The sequence below is a fragment of the Pseudorasbora parva genome, chromosome 18, assembly GCF_024679245.1.
Source record: "Pseudorasbora parva isolate DD20220531a chromosome 18, ASM2467924v1, whole genome shotgun sequence".
Classification (NCBI taxonomy): Eukaryota; Metazoa; Chordata; class Actinopteri; order Cypriniformes; family Gobionidae; genus Pseudorasbora; species Pseudorasbora parva.
In genome coordinates this window covers 24,193,938-24,214,370 of record NC_090189.1, presented here as the reverse complement: position 1 = coordinate 24,214,370, position 20,433 = coordinate 24,193,938, and the positions used below count along the sequence as shown (strand labels likewise).

The following is a 20,433-nucleotide window of genomic DNA, read 5'->3' as shown; positions in this document are numbered from 1 at the left end:
TTCGTGATTAGTGGTTTTGACCTGTTGGTAACAGCAGAAGCCCTGGATGGAAATGAAAAAAAAATTTGATTTGCTAATGCCTATATGTGGAATTTTGTGGGCTTAGCATGAATAGTCATAGTTTGTACATACTGAGCAACATTACTATTATATTCTATGCATAATGGCAAACTATTTACTAACATTAGCACTCAAGACTAATGAAATACATTCTAAGCATTTACTATTGAGGTTTTCATTGTTCAGAAAACTCATGCTTTGATTAAATAACAAAATGCACTACATGCGATATTCTTTAGGATCATTTATTTTATTTATCTTCCTCCAAAATGTAAGCTACTTGTATGAAGGGAAAGCAGATGTCTCTTGTTAACGGTCAATGTGAAGAATAATATTCTGTCAGTTTTTTTACTCTAATCCCTACTGGCTTGTGAGAACTTTTCACCACACGAGACAAGGATCAGAGAGACATTGATGGCTATCAACTGGTGACGCACAGGACCAAATTATTGCAGCAAGGGCATCCATTACTTCTGACATTGTTCTTGGAGTTAGATGTTTAAGGGTTTCATGAATTTATGGGAAGGATGTAGGTGCTGGATGTGACAGAAGAGGCTTTACAAGTCGCTCTCTCCATACAGGGCACTGGAAAAGGAGATATAATCCAGGGCACCTGGGGGAGCATCACCACCCATGTACTTTGTCATGCGGCTGATACAGTATTCGGCTTGTTCTGGAGGCAGCTCCCTTCTCAGCTCTTCAACTGTAATGTATGCCTGCAGAACGTAGTTAAAAACTGATGCTTAGACAACTGGAGCCATATTTAGCAGATTCTCAAAGTTCTTTTGTTGGTTCTTATTTTGGAATTACCTTGTCAGAAGCTAATATCTTGAAGGAGGCCACGACCTGTTCAGCAGTGTCAGTCTCTGCTGTCTCCCTTGTCATGAAGTCAATGAAGGCCTGGAAGGTGACAACTCCTGTGTTGTTGGGGTCCACCAGAGTCATAATGCGTGCAAATTCAACTTCACCCTAAAAAAAGAAAAGAAGGGTTTGTGAGAGAATTCCTTAGAGAGAAAGTTGATTTTGTGTCCTGGTGGTTCTGGATTATTTTAAGATGTGGCAGTCATATTTTGACCAAGACTAAATGCACTCACCAGATCATAACCCATAGAAATGAGGCAAGCACGGAAATCATCAGGATCCATCATGCCATTCCTCTTCTGCAAATACAAAAATGAAGGTGCTTATTTTACAATTTGGACCATGTTGCATAACTGCTTATTCAAAGTAGAAACAAAAGACTCAGTGTATTGCAAACCCGGTCAAAGTGGTTGAATGAGGCTCTGAACTCATTCAGCTGCTCCTGGCTGATGCCCTTGGCATCGCGGGTCAGGATCTGGTTCTCAACCTCATTGATTGTGCGGGCAATAGTGGTGAGGAGCTGCTCCCATCCCACACGGACATGCTGAAATATAAATAAATACAAAAGTGAATACAAGCCTTGTATGAAAGTTAAGATTAAAGAGATCTGATGGAAATAAACATCTTATTGCATAAAACACCTTACCTAATGACACTTAAAACTTCAAAGAGGAAACGCATTTAGAATGAATAGAAAATAGCTGGTCATCAGTACCTCCATAGTGTAGTTGGTGTGCTTGTTGTCAAAGATAAGACCTTCCTGGCTGAGCTGGTGGTCTCCCTCCAGTTTGTCAATATTGGATTTGTAATTAATGATGTTATGTTCATATGTTTTCAGATTGCTCATCTGTTCCTCTAGGGAACCGGAAATGTCAATTGACACATGGCTGATCTCCTGAGAAAGATTATTTCAGATATGTCAGTTTTAGTTTTTTCACAAGTAAATACTTTAAATGTGGGTAAGGGGTATGGTGAAACACCTCCATGTTGGTTTGAATCCAGGGTCCAATAATATTGGCCTGCGCAGCAAACTGGCGCCTCAGCCTCTCATTGGACTGTTGCCTGGCCACTTCCTCTTGCACCATCTGGTCACGCATTGGGACTAATTGCTTCACCTGTTGTTGTGAAGGAAGCAACATTTCTCAGTGGTGGAGCCATATTGAGACATTTTTTATTGCTGATTATGCTGAAATTGTAAAATATAGATTATAAAGCACTCACAGCTTCCCATTTGTTGCTAATATCCTGTGGAGATAGGACAGTGTAGGGATTCTCACCCACTACCTTGATCCCGTATGTCTGAGCTATCTTCAGGATCTCGTTATGAATGCCCATAATGGCCAAACGCTCCTTATCAGCTTCTGGTAGGGTGGCCTTGAATTGGTCATGGGCTGTGATCAAACTCTGGGGTTTATAAAAGAAGGAAAGAACAAAATTACGTTAAGACATGGTGCGTAAGTAGTCAATGAAAGAAGGTACAAAAAGGGGACAGTAAGAGATGTTAAAAAAGTTTTAAGGGAACTACAAAAGTACCCTAGTCCCAAAGCAGATTCAGAAGGTACTGAAGCTCAGTTAATGTTATATTATAATATAAGATATATATATAAAAAAAAGATATTATATAAAATGGATAAGATTTCCTTCAAGCATTTAGCTTTTGTCTTTCACCTGAATCTCCTCAATGCTGTGCACAATGAACATGTCTTGCAGATCTTCCATAGCTCCATCCATCCAGTTGTTGAAGGGCGCAGCCCTCTTGGCAAACTCCAGGTACAACTGATCAATTGTTTCCCAAAGCTTTTCCACACGCTATACGACAAAGACAGGAGAAATGTTACAGCAGACCCACATCTTTTATATAGTGTATATTTGCCATATTTTGTTCATAATCTTCATTGCCTAAACTTGCTAAAGCGACTTTGTTTCTGTAAGTACAATCTACATTGTTTTTACCACGTTCTCAATTCAAGAATTAGACAATTGGGGAAGACAGAAAGACCATTACACACAAGAGTTTTATCATATACATGTACCTCTAGTGATTCTCTCCTTTTCTGGGTCAGGGTGCCCAGGTTGTCCCACTGGTCACAGATGGCCTGGCATCTGGCATTGATGGTAGCAGCATCAAAATAGTCCAGTTCACTAAAGGACAGCACATCTTTATCATCATAATTAACTACATTAAAATCTGTATGACCGAACTCTCCTTATTTCAAGAGAGCTGAGGTGTATCTTTCTTACTTGAGCTCCTGTGCAATGGCAGCAATCTGTTCCACTCTGTCCTGGTGAGCAGCCAGGTCACTCTCAAAGGCCTCGTGTTTCCTCATCAGAGCACGGATCTCCATCAGAGAGGCTGACTCGTAGTCCTTCTGAGACAGTAGCTCCACCTTTCCTGTGTTGAATGAGAAAATGTTACACAATGAGAAGGAATTTGTCAGCTGTCAAAGTAGTTTAAATGGCTTACTAAAATTTGAGCTTAATACCTGTGGTCCATGATTCATGCAAGGTAGACTTTTGCTTAAACTTTTCAGCCAGGTGATCCAGTCTCTCCAGACGACGGATTTCTGTGAGCAGCCACTCCTCATAGCCTTTCTCGACCTGCTCCAGACCCTTCCAGGCATTGGCGATGTCCTGCAGAAGGGGACGCCAAGTAGAAAATACTTTCATCTCTGAAGGGTACTTGAAAGCCATGGTCATTTAACACATAATCATGTTTAAGAGAAATGGAGCAGCACATACTGAAACCATTTTGCCTTCAGAGGGCATGAAGGCAGGCCTGTTGCTGAGCCTCAGCTTGGTCTGTAGGGTGTTGAAGTTTATCTCCAGCTGACACTTCTCCTGAACTTTGGGTGGCTTATGCACACGACGATAATCCCTGAAATCCTCCAGCTTCTGTTGCATGGCATGCATGGTCTGCTCGGCCACGCGGTTCTCCAACCAGGGGATGGTCCTTTGGATCCACTCCAGAAGCTGAGGGAAAAAAACATACAAGTGTATGTTTAAATGGGTTGAAGAAGAAACCTTGAGGAGAACCAAATCTCAGCAAGACTACCAGACTAGAGAATTTGAGTATCCTCACCTCGCTAGCCAGTTTCTCGTATTCTTCCATCAGCTTCTCGTTTTCCTGATTCACGGCCAATACTTTGCAAATCCTGTTAGCTGCTGTCTCAGCCTGGAGGACAGTGTGACTGATTACAAAGGGGAAATAAGGTGGGCAATTACATTCTAAAAGGAGCGACTCTCCTTCCTATACAGATGTTAATCTCCAGAAGAATTCCAATACCTGCTCTGCACCAGCGAAAGCGTGGTAGAAACATGACACATATGTCATGATGGCCTTCTCATCAGGTTTTGGAGTGTTCACAATGTCTGATATGGAGACAAACCAATTTTTCAGGAAACCATTTTATTTTTATATTTTGAAACATGAAATCACATGATTCTCCAAGAGGTCATACCATCTGCATCAAGCATTTTAGGGATGTCAAGGTACTTCTCTGCTACCTCAAAAGCAGTGTTGAGGTTGCCAATAGGGTCATCCTGCAAGGGCAGACAAAGCCAGGAAGAAAGTCCATGAAGAATTAATAAATAAAATAAAAATGTTCACACTCCTCAACTGAACATTGCTAGAAAAGAAAGTTAATCATATACACAATTTTTGTTCATACTCATCCACAGCATAACTACTGTTTTTAGATACGACATGCCATTTTATACACTACAGACACTTCATAAACAGGCAAAAATGTAATCCATTTCTGAGAACATTTTTAAATAAATTCAGGGGGTTTTTTTACATTAGGGTATCAGATGGTAATACCATGGCACTTTGATATTTACCATGACTTACACCATGATTACCATATTCGTGTACAATGATTTTTACATTGTGCACCAAAATACTATTTAAAAAGAACTCCATGGTATTGCTATAGTATGTTCAAAAAGAAACATGGTATTACCATGGTATCATAACCAAAAACACAGAAGTGTCAAAACCCTGTCATTCATATTATAGATTAACAAAACCGACAAAACAAATGAGGCCTCTTTACCACTTCAATAAGAAAAAAAGTGTTACATTTTAGTGTCAATTAATCAGCTCTCCTTTTTTAGAAGCAATACAATCTGCATTCACAGCCAAAGACACAAAGTTAGTTACCAACAGGTCAATGATGACAGGTGTAGTGTGAGTGAAAAGGTGAGTTTTATCTGAAACAGAGCAGATGGATGGACATAGCCAGTGAATAGAAAACAAGGCAGAGATGCTTGATAAGAGTGACTGAAAGAGAGTGATGGCACCTTGCGCAGTTTGGCATAATCGATGAGGTCAGGTCTGTGTCTGTGGATGAGGGCACAGAGAGCCAGGCCATCCTTCCAACTAAGACACAGACCACAAGCAAAGGAGGAAAACAGGGAGAAAGAAAAGAATCATGGAATGATTAACACAATGATAAGTGTTGTGCAGAGAGGCTCTACGTGAGAGTTTAGAAGCATGATGGGTAATGAAGATGAGTTTTAACAGAAATAATACACAGGTGCGCACTAACGCACAGACAAGAGCCGTAATCGGTTAAACAGAGTACAGATAATGAAATTAAGCCAACATGCTGTTCTCTCCCATGGTCAGCGGGAGGAATGCAAAAAAAAAAAATCACCTGATGTGAAAGTTCTGCACGTTGACATTCCTGTAGGGGGCAGTCTTCCTCTGACACCACAGCAGCAAACCCTCCTTAGCAGAGGTCTCTGGGGAGATCAGGTCAGAACATTTTCACTTTCTACACAAAATATTGATGTCGAAACCTTGACCTTACCCCACAACATATTTTAAAGACATGCTCATTTGACCTTATTCATGAAACTTGCGTAGGTATGAGAAAATTCAAATAATTTGCTCCTAAAATGGAATTCGCCTCTGGATTCGCAAATGCTTCATGAACCTCAGATTTGATAGTTAAGCATGTGTATGTTAATGAATTCAAGTCATTTGTTAGTAGGGTGCACATACACATGCATTCATAATGTGCATAATCCCAACCATGAATTACAACTAATCTCTTCTGGATTCCCTTCTCAGATTTGACTCCACTGTACTGCAGAAATATAAAAGACTTATTGGCCAACATGCCTAGAAAAATTGCTGTAGCAAGCAGGGCAGAGAGCCGCAGGAATGGAGCGCGGCTAGTAGGGTTACCTGCGTGCCACATTAGTCTCGAGTTCCACTGTCCTCACTCCTCCTTTTTTCCTTTCAAAGCTCCTTCATGGCACACGAGACTGGCGTGGTGCATGCGCAGCAAGCCCATTAAAACTCACGACACCTACCTCCCTTCGTTCCCACTGCTCTTGGCCGTACCCTGCTTGCCACAATTACTTAACCCACATCCACCCCTTGGGTTATTTTGACCCAAAATACATTTTTGGAAAAAATTATAATAATTAAGTGTTCATGAAGTGGTCCAAGACTTTAGGACTTTTGTCACACTTGAACTACAAATACAAAAAAATAATAATAATAATCTGGATCTGAGGAGTTTATGTCATTGAAACGGGGGGAGAAAAAAGTAACAAATCAGTCCCTCACAGGTCAATTTACATACCTACATACATAGAAAAAAAACAACAACAATTCTCATAAACTTTAACAAAAAATTATTTGATAATGTCTACATGTGTATCTGAATGCATTCTGAAGAGATAAACTCAAGAACTAACTTTAGGACCTAGCGGAACAACTCATTTGCTTCATATAGAGCTAAAAGGCAACCTAGTGGCAATGTCATGAAATATGTTATATAAGTTGAAAGAATGTGCTTTAATTATATTATTTATAGATAAAAGTTTGTAATTTAAAGGTGAACTAAAAAATGTTTTAAACATCTCCAAAACAATTGCATTAAAAAAGAACAGAAATATTATAAAAGTAAAAATGGTATAAGCTTTCTGGACCTAAAAAAAAAAAAAAATTTTAGGGCTTTGGGTCATTTTGATCTGTGGAGGACTGATTTGTTACAGAGTGCGACGAACGGATGAGGGTTTAAAGGGTTAGTTCAGCCAAAAATGAAAATTATGTCATTAACTACTTACCCTAATGTCCTTCGACACCCGTAAAACCTCCGTTCATCTTCGTAACACAAATGAAGATATTTTTGTGGAAATCTGATGGCTGACACCAATGTCATTTCATCTTTCAAGACCCATAAAATGCACTAAAGACGTCGTTACAAAGTCCATCTCACTACAGTGGCTCTACAATAAGTTTATGAAGCGACGAGAATAGTTTTCGTGCACAAAAAAACAACAAATAACGACTTTGTTTTGAAATCGGCACATCACTATACAAGTCGTCATTTCGGGTTTTTGCGCAGAAAAACTAATTCTCGTGACTTCATAAAATGATTGTAAAGCCACTGTAGTGAGATGGACTTTGTAACGATGTCTTTAGTGTCTTTTATGGATCTTGAGAGAGGAAATGACATTGGTGTCAATGAAGGCCTTTCTGAGCCATCGGATTTCAACAAAAATATCTTCATTTGTGTTATATCTTCAATGACATTATGGGAAGTAACTAATGACAGAATTTTTATTTTTGGGTGAATAACCTTTTAAGCATTAAGCGGCCTAAAAAAAGGCCTAACACTCATTCTCCGAAATCACTTATACAATGGCAACTGGCAAATGTAAAAATGTTGCTTTTGTGCGATGCTTTATCCAGACTGCTAGATGTCAATAAAAGTTCAAAGCGACATTCAAACCAACCAGTGTGACAAACAAAACAAAAAAAATCAGTGGACCTTAAAATAAACACAAGGCTGCAGAGGTGCTAATGTGTCAGATGTTTGGAGTCTCTCACCCTCCACTGAAATGTCCTGGATTGCAAAGCGCAGGATGATGGTCCAGATCATACCAAGGGTCATTTTCACATTGCCGTCCACAATCTCTGCAAGTCATTACAGCCAGACAAACCAGTTTCAGAGTACAGTTATGAAAGGGGCAATAATAGAGGAGCTTTAGGTGACGATATTAGAGCATCTGAAGCATCTGATGTAGTTTGTTTTTATCCTCACCTTCAGCACCAATGGAAACCAACTTGACTCCCTTGCTGCTGATATAGTCCAGGGCCTTGTTTACGTTGGCAATCTTGTGAAAACGCATTTTGCCTTTGTCTGGTTTAGGGAGTCTCTCACCTGATAACACACACACACATCAATTCATAATACATGTATATTCCTTTCCTTCATAATAGGGGAAGTGTAAATTAATAACATCTTTGCATTAGCTACATTTGGGAATATGAAAAAGTTCTATGCACATGCATGTACAAAGATCAGAGATATGAGAAATGCAGAATATGAACACATGACCAATAGAGGAATATATTTATAGTACATATTTTGTCAAATTACAAGTGTATAGGCAAAACACTGGCCCGGTCACTGATCCAGAAGGGGATCCAAAGTCAAATCTTGCATATTCTCCTCAAAGTTCTTTTACCCAGAAGTGCTAAAGTATACTTATCTAATGTCCAGATTGTTTCACAGGTGCAAACCTGATATTGTCCAATGTAATACATGAACAGAACATTGATATATGGGACACTGAGATCAAGTTAGACCCGTACCAGAGATAACCTCCAGCAGCAGCATGAGTTTGAGTCCATTCCTGAAGTCTTCCTCAATGTTCTCGATCTGTGTCCCTGCCTTACGCAGGTGAGAGTTGCACCAGGCAGTGAAAGTCTGACGGGGGAAAAATACAATATATGTCATATAGAAGTATAGCATGATGTCCTTTTACTTAAAATAATTTAAATGTCAAATAATGTAGATAAAAATGGTTTTAAATGCATAAGAGCGGGTCTAGGCTTACAATACAATATCAAACCCAAATAAAAGACATTAGTTCCCACATTTGAAATATCTGAAGTGGCATTTTTTGTTTCTGTGACATTTTTGCCTTGAGCAAAGGTTAATTCTGACCCTGACCTACACAAATAGTTGGATCTATAAGCAGCGTTGACTGTACATGCCTCACTGGGAGCCCCAGTGTAAGGGAGAAGGGGACAGTTAGCGAATAAGGTGACTGAAGAATGCCAAGGACCAACGTAATTTGATGTAAGGCTGGAAGTGGAGACTCTTTTGCAGCAGGTGGCCCCCCTTCAAATCACCCCTCCTCAGCCAAAGATCACCAAAATTAGCCCATGACCCATGGGAGGGAAGTGAAGAAGAGGAGGAGGGGGGACTGAAGGAAGCTATATCGGGGAGCCATGAGACACCAGCAGACAGCTGAAAGCACAGCATTCCTGGAACAGACGCTCAAAACACTATAACAGCGAAAGAAAACGCTTTGCTGGGCCCATTCATTTTATATAACACTCATAAAACATTGAATTATATTCAAAACCAATAAACGTCGCTGAGTGTTGTGATAAATTGGAGTTAATGAGACATAACATAATAATAATGATATAGTACGGATTTCAAGAAATGAGAAGGGCCACCCAAGTGCACTTCTCATGCACCAGGAATATGAAACATTTTTCTTGTACTTCCTTGAACTCGCCACATTGTGAATGAGAGTATAAATATTTAGTCAAGCAACACTACAGATGGTCGTACAGAAATAACTTGGCATGTCGGTAATGGTTTCATTTCGTTTTCACAGGCTTATATCTTTAGCACTGATCAATCAAACATTTTAAAAATCTGCATATACTCCTTTTGCCAGATTTTTTTTTTTTTTATATACAAAACAGTGGGCTTTGAATTCAGATTTTAGTATTATTGAAATGGTTAGGACAATGCCTAATGGACTTAGCGGTGCAAACTGTAATAGCTAAAATAGCATGCGCACACAGACTATTGCAGGATTTTTTTTTTTTTTTTTGTTCTGATGTCTGATACTGTAGCTACTATAATGACTACAGCAGAGATGTTCACTATCACTGAGGCATCATTTTAGCCTTGTGATCCAATGGCACTCCAGTTACATCATCACTTCAACCATCCCTGTCATACATATGCATCTGTGCAAAAGCTTTCCATTTATGAGTCAGCTGACGATAGCTTGCTGCTAGCATGACAGGGCATTGTTTAAAGCGAAGACTGCACAATTCAGTCAGAGACGCATGCACACACACACAGTTTTATAATATATTCTACATATTATTGTATATTTTTACCATTTAAAAGGCCACTGCACATTTTAGATTTTATAAACAGATTTTATGTCTATTTATTATCTATTCATTATTTTAACATTTAATGATTTAATAATCAAAACACATTTGAATATTTGGCCATTCAAAACCTTTCACAGGTAAGTATATACCCTTCAAAAAGGTGAATTTGTACAAATATTAGTTACACTTTATATTAAAGTGTCCATGTTACAGTGTTATTATACATTTACATATGGGGTAATAATAATTAGCTACATGTACTTTCTTAAGGGTTAGGATTAGGGTGTGCTTTAGGGTTGCATGTAATTATGCACAGAAGTAACTTTTTTTATGGTTTTGGTTAACGAGAGTAACCACGATGGGAACACTACCCAGATGTAAAGTAATATCCCCACTGCAATCGACACTAACAAAAATACATAGCAAAAATTCCTTATGTTTGGTTGTCACATAACTACAAGTTGAATAAATGTGGCTGTGAGAAATTGTAGAGTGGCTTGAGGCACATTCAGGTGAAAGGGCTGAACGCAGGATTCTGGGTAACATGATATTTACAGTTTGAAGGCCTGGCATTTAAAGCTGTAACCTTGAATTTGAATTTTATCTGTACAGCAAAAGCAATGCAAGCTATTTAAATTCACCTTAGCACGTTTCTTTAATATTAAAGTTGTACAAACCCTAAAGACACCTAAAGTGGAAATCAATTTATCGAGTGGGAAGGGGATTGACCAACAGAAACCTGCAACAAGTTATGATTAGTCATATATGTCCACACTCTTTCATTGTTCTCATTTAAATGGGAATGAAAGTCAAATCCGGTCGAAATAAACTTACCTGGCTGACCTGGTCTCATACAGTAAATTACCGCTTTCCCACCCCCATGCTCATTAGGTAGTTTATAGAAGCTCCCCTACAAGGACACCGCTTCTGGAATAGCAACTGCCATTTGATCGTACTCATGACTTTCTTCACCCCCCATGTCCCACCTCCACCCCCTTCCGTGTGCCTGAAGAAAGACACCTACCTGTAACCCTCAGGTTCTGTGCTAGGCATTCGAGTTCCTTCATAGAATGCAGGGGAAATAATTTTCCTCTGACTTTTTTGAATTACAGATAGCATTTGTTTTAAAAGGACAACGTGCACATTTAATTTGATGAAATATGCACACATTTAGTTGCATTTTTTTAAGAAGGGAAAAAGGAAACAGAAATTGGGTGACATCCAGCACAAATGTGTTTTTTTTGTTTGATTTTACTAAGCATATCCCTATGTTATCAGTAAAACTAATTTAGTACTAAAGTAAAAAGTTCTTTAAGTGCAATACCTTTTGAGACCACCAAAGTAAGTGTCCATAAAACCCCCATGTTGGTGACATTTTACATGCCGCTGATGCAGGTAACTGGATAGGGCCTGGACTACATGAACCACGGCTCAAAATGATGACTTTACAGGCAAGGACAGAAGACTGTTTCAGGGACACAACAGAAATGTATAATAAAACTAAAACTCTCTCTCTATTCTATTTATTCAAACCCAATGGTCCACTTGGCTTCCCTTGCAGGATCTGACACATTAAAGTTATGCAACCCAGTAGAGATGAAGTCTCTCCGTCTGATAAACTAGTCCTAACAGGTGGCAAAGGGGATGCAGCGTGATAGTTCTGCATTAACAGAATTGCTTACATTCAGGTGCAAAAAAATGCTCTGGGTTCAAGCTTTATTTAGATCTCCTTTAGCTTTCACAACGTGATTGCTAGGCTGCCAGGAGTACACATAAAAATACATCAACAGTATGACAAAAACAGAAAGCTACTGCAAAAGCAAAACAATCAAGCACGTTACCACCCTATAGGCTACAGTGAACATTGAAAATTATGCATTTTCCTTTGGGAATTTTCATTCTATAAATAACTGACAAGACAAGCACAAAAAAGTTTGGTCTGTAGCATATCTTTCAGAATGGTTCCCTTTGGGTTTTTACCAAAAATATGTGTAAGCATTAAAATAACTAAATTGCTTACTTATTGTTACTTAATAGTTGAAGAAGAACTTATATTATTTGCATTATTTGAAAAACTTAAATATACAATTGATTAAAAGTAGCTAGCTTTTAAATTGCATTACACAATATGCAAAGATCTGCATGAAAAACAAATCACATACAATTTAGTTTGACCCTGAGGTTGATGATGATCATTTTTGAAGGTTAAGCACCATCAGGTCATATTGTGTACCTTATTCATGGAAAGTGCCAGATTCTTAGAGTTATACTACTTAGTTTCTTAGACCACGTTGAACACCCCATCTAAAACTCACAAACCTATAATGCGAGTTTCAGTTTGGCAGTGAAAAGGTGTGCACTCCTAACGGGATGTAAATAAATCTGCAGTGTAATCATGTTAAATCCTTGCTTATTAATAAACACCTCTGAACATTAACTGCAGGTCATTTAATTAGAATCAACAGACGATGATGAACAAACTGCTTGGATTAATGGGTTAAGGGGACAGAATTGGGCCAGTATTTTTAGTTGTAGAATCTATTTCCGGCTCAGTGCTGCTTAACCACTTCCTCCATTTTGAACACAACTGACTCTCCTCTGACTGTCGCCACATCTGTTACCGTCACTTTGCTGTAGGCCTAGTTGACTAATGCAATGAACCTGCAGCACAGCCTGAAACGCATGTAGGTTACTTAATTTCTGCTCAAAGCCATAAACAGACAAATAAACTATTTCACATACAAATATCGTCGGCCTAAATGTGTGATTTATATTTTAAATAACGACAGACAAATGACAATAGGTTACATCAGTGGCCATTTCTGGTTTCCTCATTACAATAAGTTAACACAAATGTATCCTTATGTGCATTAATGTTCGCGTTTTAGTATTTATAAGCCAATTGTTTTACGTTGAAATTAAAGTTAGACTAAAGTAAATTGCCCAACCATTCGCTCAACGAGGTCACAGCTGATTGGTCCGTGTTACCATGCAGTACATGACGTGCAGATTCGACTATAGCCTACACTACAGTGTGCGGATAGCGAGAGCAATATTGCTTTACAGTCCATAAGGTAGACCTGCTGCGGCGGTTAAACTAACTTGTCCTATATATATGTATGTATATATATATATATATATATATATATATATATATATATATATATATATATATATATATATATATAGAAACAAACACTTTTTTGGCTTTAGACGTATTAACTTTGAGTAAACCTTTATAAAGAAAATCAGAAAGTGAGATTTTACCTTCCTCTGCTGCTTCTCCCAGGCCGGGTCCAGTAACAGGTCGCGGTCCCAGTCGTTCTCTTGGGTCATGTATTCCTCAGTCGTAGTCATCATGTAAGAACTGTATTGCACTTGCGTTTCAATCGCGGTCATTTTGCCGTCTTCCCTGGGGTGTTTAGAATCCCCTCAACCAACACAACCTATTTATTTATCTCTTAATTCAACATACACGCCCGTGTCGTACGATCGGTGTCCCGTGAGCGTTTGGAGAGAGAAGACAGACCCCTGCCTGCGGTAACTGCTCCTACCGGCCGATGAGCTGACAGCTGGTGCCCAGACTCTACAAGTAACGGAGCCCAATATGTGTGACTAACTGCTGCAGTATTTGGTCACAACTTCATTTCCTAAAAGGTGATGGGCGGGATTTAAAAACGGTGCTGAACGAACAGCGTCAAGTCAGACAGAGTATTGAGTATTAGGTAAACAAAAGCACGTTCCTTCAGCAGCAAGAGTGTCAAGCAAGTTTGGTTTATGCGTATCTACGCTTTTACACACAAACAAAAATACAATTACTATGCTGTTATTATGCATTTGTATTTGGATAAAATCTTGATAAGCTGAACATGAAAAGCAAAACAAATAAATAATACAAGACAATAAATACGATTTAAGCATCATTTATTGAATTTTACAAGAAGAAATTACAAAGATCATGGCACTAAAGCCAGTTTGCAAATAAAAAACGTTAGGATTCAGATTCAGACATTAAGACAATTACATAGACCACAATGAAAGTTGCCCATTCAGACCTAGAAAAAAAGGATCAATGATACTTGAACTTCCCTGAAGTACTGAATATTTCAGTTCTCGATTATCTACAATCATAGTTTTTCGACCTAAAATGATCCACTGCCCAGCTTTTCAAAGTACCTCTAAATCAGAGGTGAAAATTTAAGTCATTGGAAGGTTGTGAAAGACAGAAAATCAATATGCATAACTAAAGTGTTCTAAAATTTGAAAGATTTGAGGTTAAACGTTTAATCATTAGAGGAAAGCACAAACTGATTTCAGACAGGAATGAGTTTTATATCAAGTGACTGAATAGGTGTACCTTTAACAAGGGTTTTTAACCAACCCACAAAATCAATTTCTCTGACCAATTTGCAGCAGACTGTCCCTATGTTAAGATGAGAGAGTTCTTTCTCACTTGCTTATACCTGTATGTGAACAACATTCAAGATCATGCTCAATCTTTACCCTGAGAGAACTGAGAAAACAGAAAAATCTAAGTTCTTTTATGAATAATTTGCAGAAGTAATCTGAATCAAAAACCCTTGTCTTGGACTTAAAACTAAAATCAGTGTGTTGCAGTGGAATCTTGTGAGACATGGTGGTAGTAGACAAAGTTGAGGTGGATGTGAGCTGCACACATTGGTTACTCACCTACGAGATCATTGCCCTACTTTTGGACAGCTCTGCACCCTTCTTAAGTATTCAAACACAGTTGTAGCGCCTCATCTCACCAACTGGAAGTGCTTCAAAAAGACTAAATGCCAGAGAACAAGCCAAGGCAAATGTCAGCCATTCTTCCCTCTAACTGCTTGAGAAAACACTTGGAAATTTATTTCCAGCTCAACCTGAATGCATACTGCCAGAAAACAAACCTCAAAGGCACTAAAACCTTTCATCATGAGAATTTGGGGCAAAAAGTACAACTCTTTAGATATATTTTAACAAAATATATTCAACAAATAACCCAGAAAAGTACTAGATTTTCTACCAATTAAGATTTAGATACAATACCAAACCAATGAGCATTTGGGGAATCTAAAGGTGACGATTCTACTGCTCCAGGCTTAAAGAGAAAAACAATTCCCCCTCAATAGGCACTGATCCAACCACAGAACAGAAAAGATGTGCCATCCCCATTGTGTTGACTGTACTGTCAGTGAAAACAAAAAAACTGATGTGGGCCTGTTCTGAGCCTCTTTAGTAGGCGTGTTAGAATCATGGGGAAGTGTATAATCGAGGTGCAGGCGTGGTTGGGGGCAAATGGCTTTACCTTAGTGGGGAGCACGTCCGAGGCATTGTGGGGCGCTAATTCTCTTCCCCCGTCATGCTCAACTTGGCGTCCTGAGGCCCGGGAGCCATTTTAGCTGTAGTTAGCGAAAAGGGAAAATGTGGCTGGAACAGCAGTAATAATAACAAGAGACATGCACTATTTATAATAATACAAAACAGACATAATTTACTGTGTAGAATCATTTGTGTGGAGCCCTGGTGTGCTGCAACAAGCTACACCGCCACCACCTTTCTATCTCAATTCTATCATACATCAAATTAAGAACATTAACATTACAGTGGATGTTTGCCTGTGAAGTGTAACCAAATAGATGATGTCGAATGTAGAGTGGTGAGATTATGGGTTACGTGTGCTAAGTGAGATTTGTGTGTGTACCCCACCATATTTCTTTGGAATGAAAGACTGAAGACTGCCTGAGGGGCATTCTAGGAAAAGAGGACATACATAACATGATTAAACAAACCATTCTTTTTTATCATACCTTCCAATTGCAATTATTATTCTTTTTTTTAATTGTATCTGAAGGGAAGCTACTCAACCGTCATAACACCTGTATCACTTCGAAATTTGAGCAAAACATCCATTGCAGATGGTGACATTTTGGGTAGATTCCCTTCATTAACTTTACAAAGGTTTGAATCATCTGGCACTAGTTACATGGACTTTAACTTAATGAATTATTCACACACTTTCAGTTTATAATGTTATAACATGAACGTTTAATTGAATTGCCTAAAATGCTCATGAACTGAGACAGAACATTTTCTTCCTTAAGAACAAAAATACAATTGCATGAAGCACTTCACTGTTTTTTTTCCACTCTTATAACCAATTGCCTTAACTAGCTATACGTCAGGCCTGAACAAGTTTTACACCCCCCCCCCCCCACATCCCTAAATAACTACGTGTTTCCACCCCGAAGCCCATGAAATAACTTCACGACTCTAAGAATAAAGAGACTATGATAACGTAAATGTGAACAAAATAAATGGTCAGAGAAACATAATAGTAATTGCATGGGGCTACTTTCAAAGGAAACAAGAACGTAAAAACCTCATTCTCTTTTAAAGACATTTAAGGGGTGAACACCCATACTCATAAGTCAATACTCCCAAGTATTCTGTCCATGTAAGAGAAAGATGCAAGGCCAGAGATGGCAGTTGTTCGCTCTTTAAATCCTGCAAAACATGCATAATTGCTACTGGCAGGCTATAGAACCAGTTCTGTTTGCTATTTCGCAACAACGGCATCTTAAACTCTTTCAGAGTCAAAAGAGGTATCCGAATGGAAAACATTTAGAACATTGAATATGCCTATCGAGTGACAAATTAAATGTGTCCCTTCTGCAGTTAATCTATTCTTACCTCTTTCTTTCACGACAGGCGATATTAATATCAATTTTATTGTTGTCGAACTGGGCAGGCGTAACCATTCTGCACTAGTGAGGCAGTGGTTAGAGCGTTTAAGTACAGGTTTGTGGATTTGTTTGGTTCGGATTCACCTAAATATGTCCATATCCACCACTCTTACTCATAGTACTATACGAAAAGAAGTATGATGTGTATGTGATTGTGGTGGTTATGTAAGCTAAGGGAATCAGTCAAACTGTCAACATTGTGTTCTCACCCACACGCACACACACGCACACAGGTCCTCTGTATATTTTATCTAAATAATGCTGTCTTTCTAGTCGCTGTGAAATTTAACATCAGTCTAAGCCAAATACAATATACTGACAATAATTTGGAGGAGTCTTGCTCCTTTGCTAAACTATGAATTGAATAAAACTGTACCTGATCTGAAGCACTTGGTTATACAAAAGTCTGTACACAAAAAAAAAAAACTTTTATTTTCACAAGGCACAGTCATTTGACTTCAGAGAACGTTTGACTCGCCACAACGGTCAAAGAGTATTTTATCTATAAAACTGACAGCTAATGTAATTCTGAGCACTTCGGGGGGGGAAAAAACAACGACGAGGGGCTCAGAATTAAAATGGCCTTGTAAACGTCTACATTCTGTACATAATGACATTTGACATTATGAGGGGGAAAGATAACTGCAAAACTAAAATATCAAATTTTAAAGTAGCAGTAACAATTCAATTTATCCCTTTCCTCCAGTTTATTTTATAATGTAGGACCAAAACTGACACGCGCACGCACACACACACACTTTCACAGCCATACATGTGTGCACACACTCATGTGAGATATTGAGGGCTATCGATATGGGGACTCAGATGTGTGTTGGTGAGAATAATCAGGATGGCGTAGGAGGGGCTCCTTGTGTGTTGAAGTTGGCTCATACACTCTTGGTGAAGCTGTGGTGCCAGGGGCAGCCATCTGGTGCGCATCCATTGGGCCTGGAGGCACCATGGACATCGGAGGGGGTGGCGGCGGCGGTGGCGGATAGCTGTACTGGTACTGCTGATAATGCTGGTACTGCTGGTATTGTTGGTACTGTTGGTACTGTTGGTACTGCTGGTAGTACTCTGCATAGCACCTGGTATTAAGAAAGAATAGTTTAGATGTGCTTTATTCACATAAAATAATAAAAATTGTACCTATTTATGTATGTAGCAAAACATTTAGGATGACTTTACCTTGCAATTGGGTCTCCATTTTTAACTGCAGGTAGTTCTGGACCACCAGGTGGTGTGGGCAGCAGGGCTCGTCGTTTGGGTCGCGTCTGGGAGAACGGCTGAGGAACTGGGTCAGGCAGTAATGGGGCCGCACGCCGTATTGGACTTCGGTCTCGGTCGGATTTGGTCACAGCCTGCTGTTCAGCCAGAACTTGTTGTCCCTGCTCAAAGAATCGGGCCCGAGCGGCTTCAAAAACGGCTTGGGGGTCCGGCTCCGTGCCTCCCATGGTCCCATAAGCTGGACTGGCACCGTACAGAGAGGAATTTGCTCCGTAGGCAGGGTTAATTGCAGTGGCACCCGGAGGAGCCTGTGCTTCATTGGGGTAGCCATTCGCAGTCTGGCTTGTTGTCGAGCTGAGCACCTGGTCTGCAACAGCACTGTAGACTTGGCTTGCCAGGGCACCATAGACCGCAGCACTGACAGGTTTGCCATCAACCCTGGAAGTGGTCAAGTCTTTCAGAGCTGCAAACGTCGGGTCAGTGCTCGCAGTATTATAGAAAGAGTTGTGGACACTCTGCTGCACCTGAAGAGGAAGCCCAGCAGCAGCGGCAGCAGCTGCAGCTAAGACGGCAGCCTGACTCTGGTGGTGCTCCATGGGAGGCCTGTTGATTGGGCATTCTCCTGCAAAGTGGCCATGTGCACCACAGCTGGCACACGGGACCTTATTTGTGGTCTGCTGTACTTTTGAAAGCTCCACTGCAAGTGGACGTCCCATAAACGAGGTCCCGTGAAGACCCTCAATGGCTTGTTCTGCATCCTCTTTGCGCTCCATGTGCACAAAGGCGTAGCCTGTTAAAGAGGAGAGCTTGGCTGCAAAAGAACAAGTCAATGTTATACAACACCAATAATTATGCACTGACACAAAGTGGGTGCATTATAAAGACATACTTACTCTTTACTTTGTCACAATCAAGAACTTTGCCGTAAGCTGAGAAGAGATCATACAGGTCTTCAACTGAACAGGAAGCACACAGGTTGCCAACAAATACTTTGGTGGAATTGAGGGGCCTCCCTTTGGATTCCTCAACTACAAGGCTCCGGCCACGATACTCTCGACCATTCAGATCACGGATGGCACGGTCAGCAGCCCCTTCTCCCTGCAGATGGACAAAGGCAAACTGCCTCAGTACAGTTATGTGCACCACTTCTCCATAAGGGGCAAAAAGTGCTATTAGGTCATCTTGTGTGGTTTCCAAATCCAGATTTCCAACAAAGAGCTTCACTGCGGTGTTGTCGTCCATTGCACCCCAGAATACCTAGAAATAGGGAACAAGCCTTATTTCTTACTTTTTGGCGGCAAGAACCAATTCATACTAAAACTAAATGGGTCTGAAATTGAATTGAAGTTGGTCTTATCAAACGTAAGTTGAGGTTCTGCTGAATAAAGAGCACTTGAGACACCGCAAATCAAAATTACGCAAAATTCCACTACCCCACTTTTAAATTGTTTTCCATGTAAATGTGTTAGACCGTTTAGCTTAAATTAGTTTAATTTCTTTGACTAAGTTTAAAAAGTTGACATTTAAAAAACCCGTCTATACACCTTGCGTGGTTTATTCATTCCACTGCCCTGTATTTAATGTTTTAAAACGCCAAACGCGTTCTGTGTGTATAGCCCAAATTATAGTTCGTCGCACCACTCTTATTGGGTAACAGACATAAGCAAAAAGGAGAAAATTAAAAATAAAACTACCGACTATTAACGTTACCGTTATTAAACAAACCCTGTACTAGCCCGCCAGATGCGGTGACGCGCTGCTAATATGCGCTACGCAGTCGCTTCAAGAAAGCGCTGAGCTCACCGAGCTTAGCTAATGACGACTGGCGACGATTTAAACACATTGTGTTAGCCAGTTGACTTTAAACAGCTTCTTCGAAACATTTGCACCTGCCAACTCCGTAAGACGCGCTATGTGTTCATAGACGCCTTAAAGGCATTTTAAAAATCACAGAATTAGCAGGCGCGTAGTTAGCTAGCCACGCGCTAGCTTGTTAGCAACCATAAACAAGGAAATACAAAAATGAACGCTCATCATACTCACTGTTAAAACAATTCAGGGAAAGCGGGAACAAATACGACCAAAAGCTAATGAATAGATTCGATGCGCTAGGTATCAGACACGACAAAAGTGTTTTGTCGACTCTCTCTCTTACCTAACGCGGTGGACAGACTTCATATCCGTTTCCAGACTGTTTGACGGTGTGACGGTCGTCCGGTCCGTGCGAGTGCAAATAATAGGTGGAAGGATCCGAATTGTCATCATAAAGTAGACTATTAGGTATTAGTATTTAAATAGGAAATTCATAATTCCATAGGGAATAACGCTGTTTTTCACGGGGGGGCACAAAGAGAAACTATTTTA

The 20,433-nt window shown here is 39.8% G+C and overlaps 2 protein-coding genes across 4 annotated transcripts; both read right to left on the bottom strand.

Moving 5' to 3' along the window:
• Positions 1 to 278: 278 nt before the first annotated feature.
• actn3a (actinin alpha 3a) lies at positions 279 to 13,702 on the bottom strand. Its single transcript, XM_067423640.1, has 21 exons — positions 13,364 to 13,702; positions 8,540 to 8,654; positions 7,986 to 8,105; positions 7,772 to 7,858; positions 5,580 to 5,667; positions 5,224 to 5,302; positions 4,380 to 4,461; positions 4,205 to 4,290; positions 4,001 to 4,093; positions 3,661 to 3,891; positions 3,405 to 3,552; positions 3,163 to 3,313; positions 2,955 to 3,063; positions 2,590 to 2,730; positions 2,143 to 2,325; positions 1,902 to 2,036; positions 1,637 to 1,816; positions 1,319 to 1,465; positions 1,155 to 1,220; positions 871 to 1,029; positions 279 to 776 (listed from the first exon to the last, which is right to left on the bottom strand). The coding sequence occupies exons 1-21, from the start codon at positions 13,493 to 13,495 to the stop codon at positions 618 to 620; spliced, it is 2,691 nt and encodes an 896-aa protein (XP_067279741.1). The 5' UTR covers positions 13,496 to 13,702; the 3' UTR covers positions 279 to 617.
• Positions 13,703 to 14,003: 301 nt separating this feature from the next.
• On the bottom strand, positions 14,004 to 20,345 carry rbm14a (RNA binding motif protein 14a). 3 transcript variants are annotated; one of them, XR_010899086.1, is made up of 5 exons: positions 20,113 to 20,268; positions 18,963 to 19,326; positions 18,031 to 18,880; positions 15,405 to 17,930; positions 14,004 to 14,888 (listed from the first exon to the last, which is right to left on the bottom strand). XR_010899086.1 is itself a non-coding variant. In XM_067424237.1 (4 exons), the coding sequence occupies exons 2-4, from the start codon at positions 19,309 to 19,311 to the stop codon at positions 17,648 to 17,650; spliced, it is 1,482 nt and encodes a 493-aa protein (XP_067280338.1). In that variant the 5' UTR covers positions 19,312 to 19,326; positions 20,225 to 20,345; the 3' UTR covers positions 14,004 to 17,647. The 3 variants fall into 3 exon arrangements, 2 of the variants coding, with proteins under 2 accessions (XP_067280338.1, XP_067280337.1); XM_067424237.1 differs by having other exon boundaries at positions 14,004 to 17,930; positions 20,225 to 20,345; XM_067424236.1 differs by having other exon boundaries at positions 14,004 to 17,930.
• Between the last annotated feature and the right edge of the window lie 88 nt (positions 20,346 to 20,433).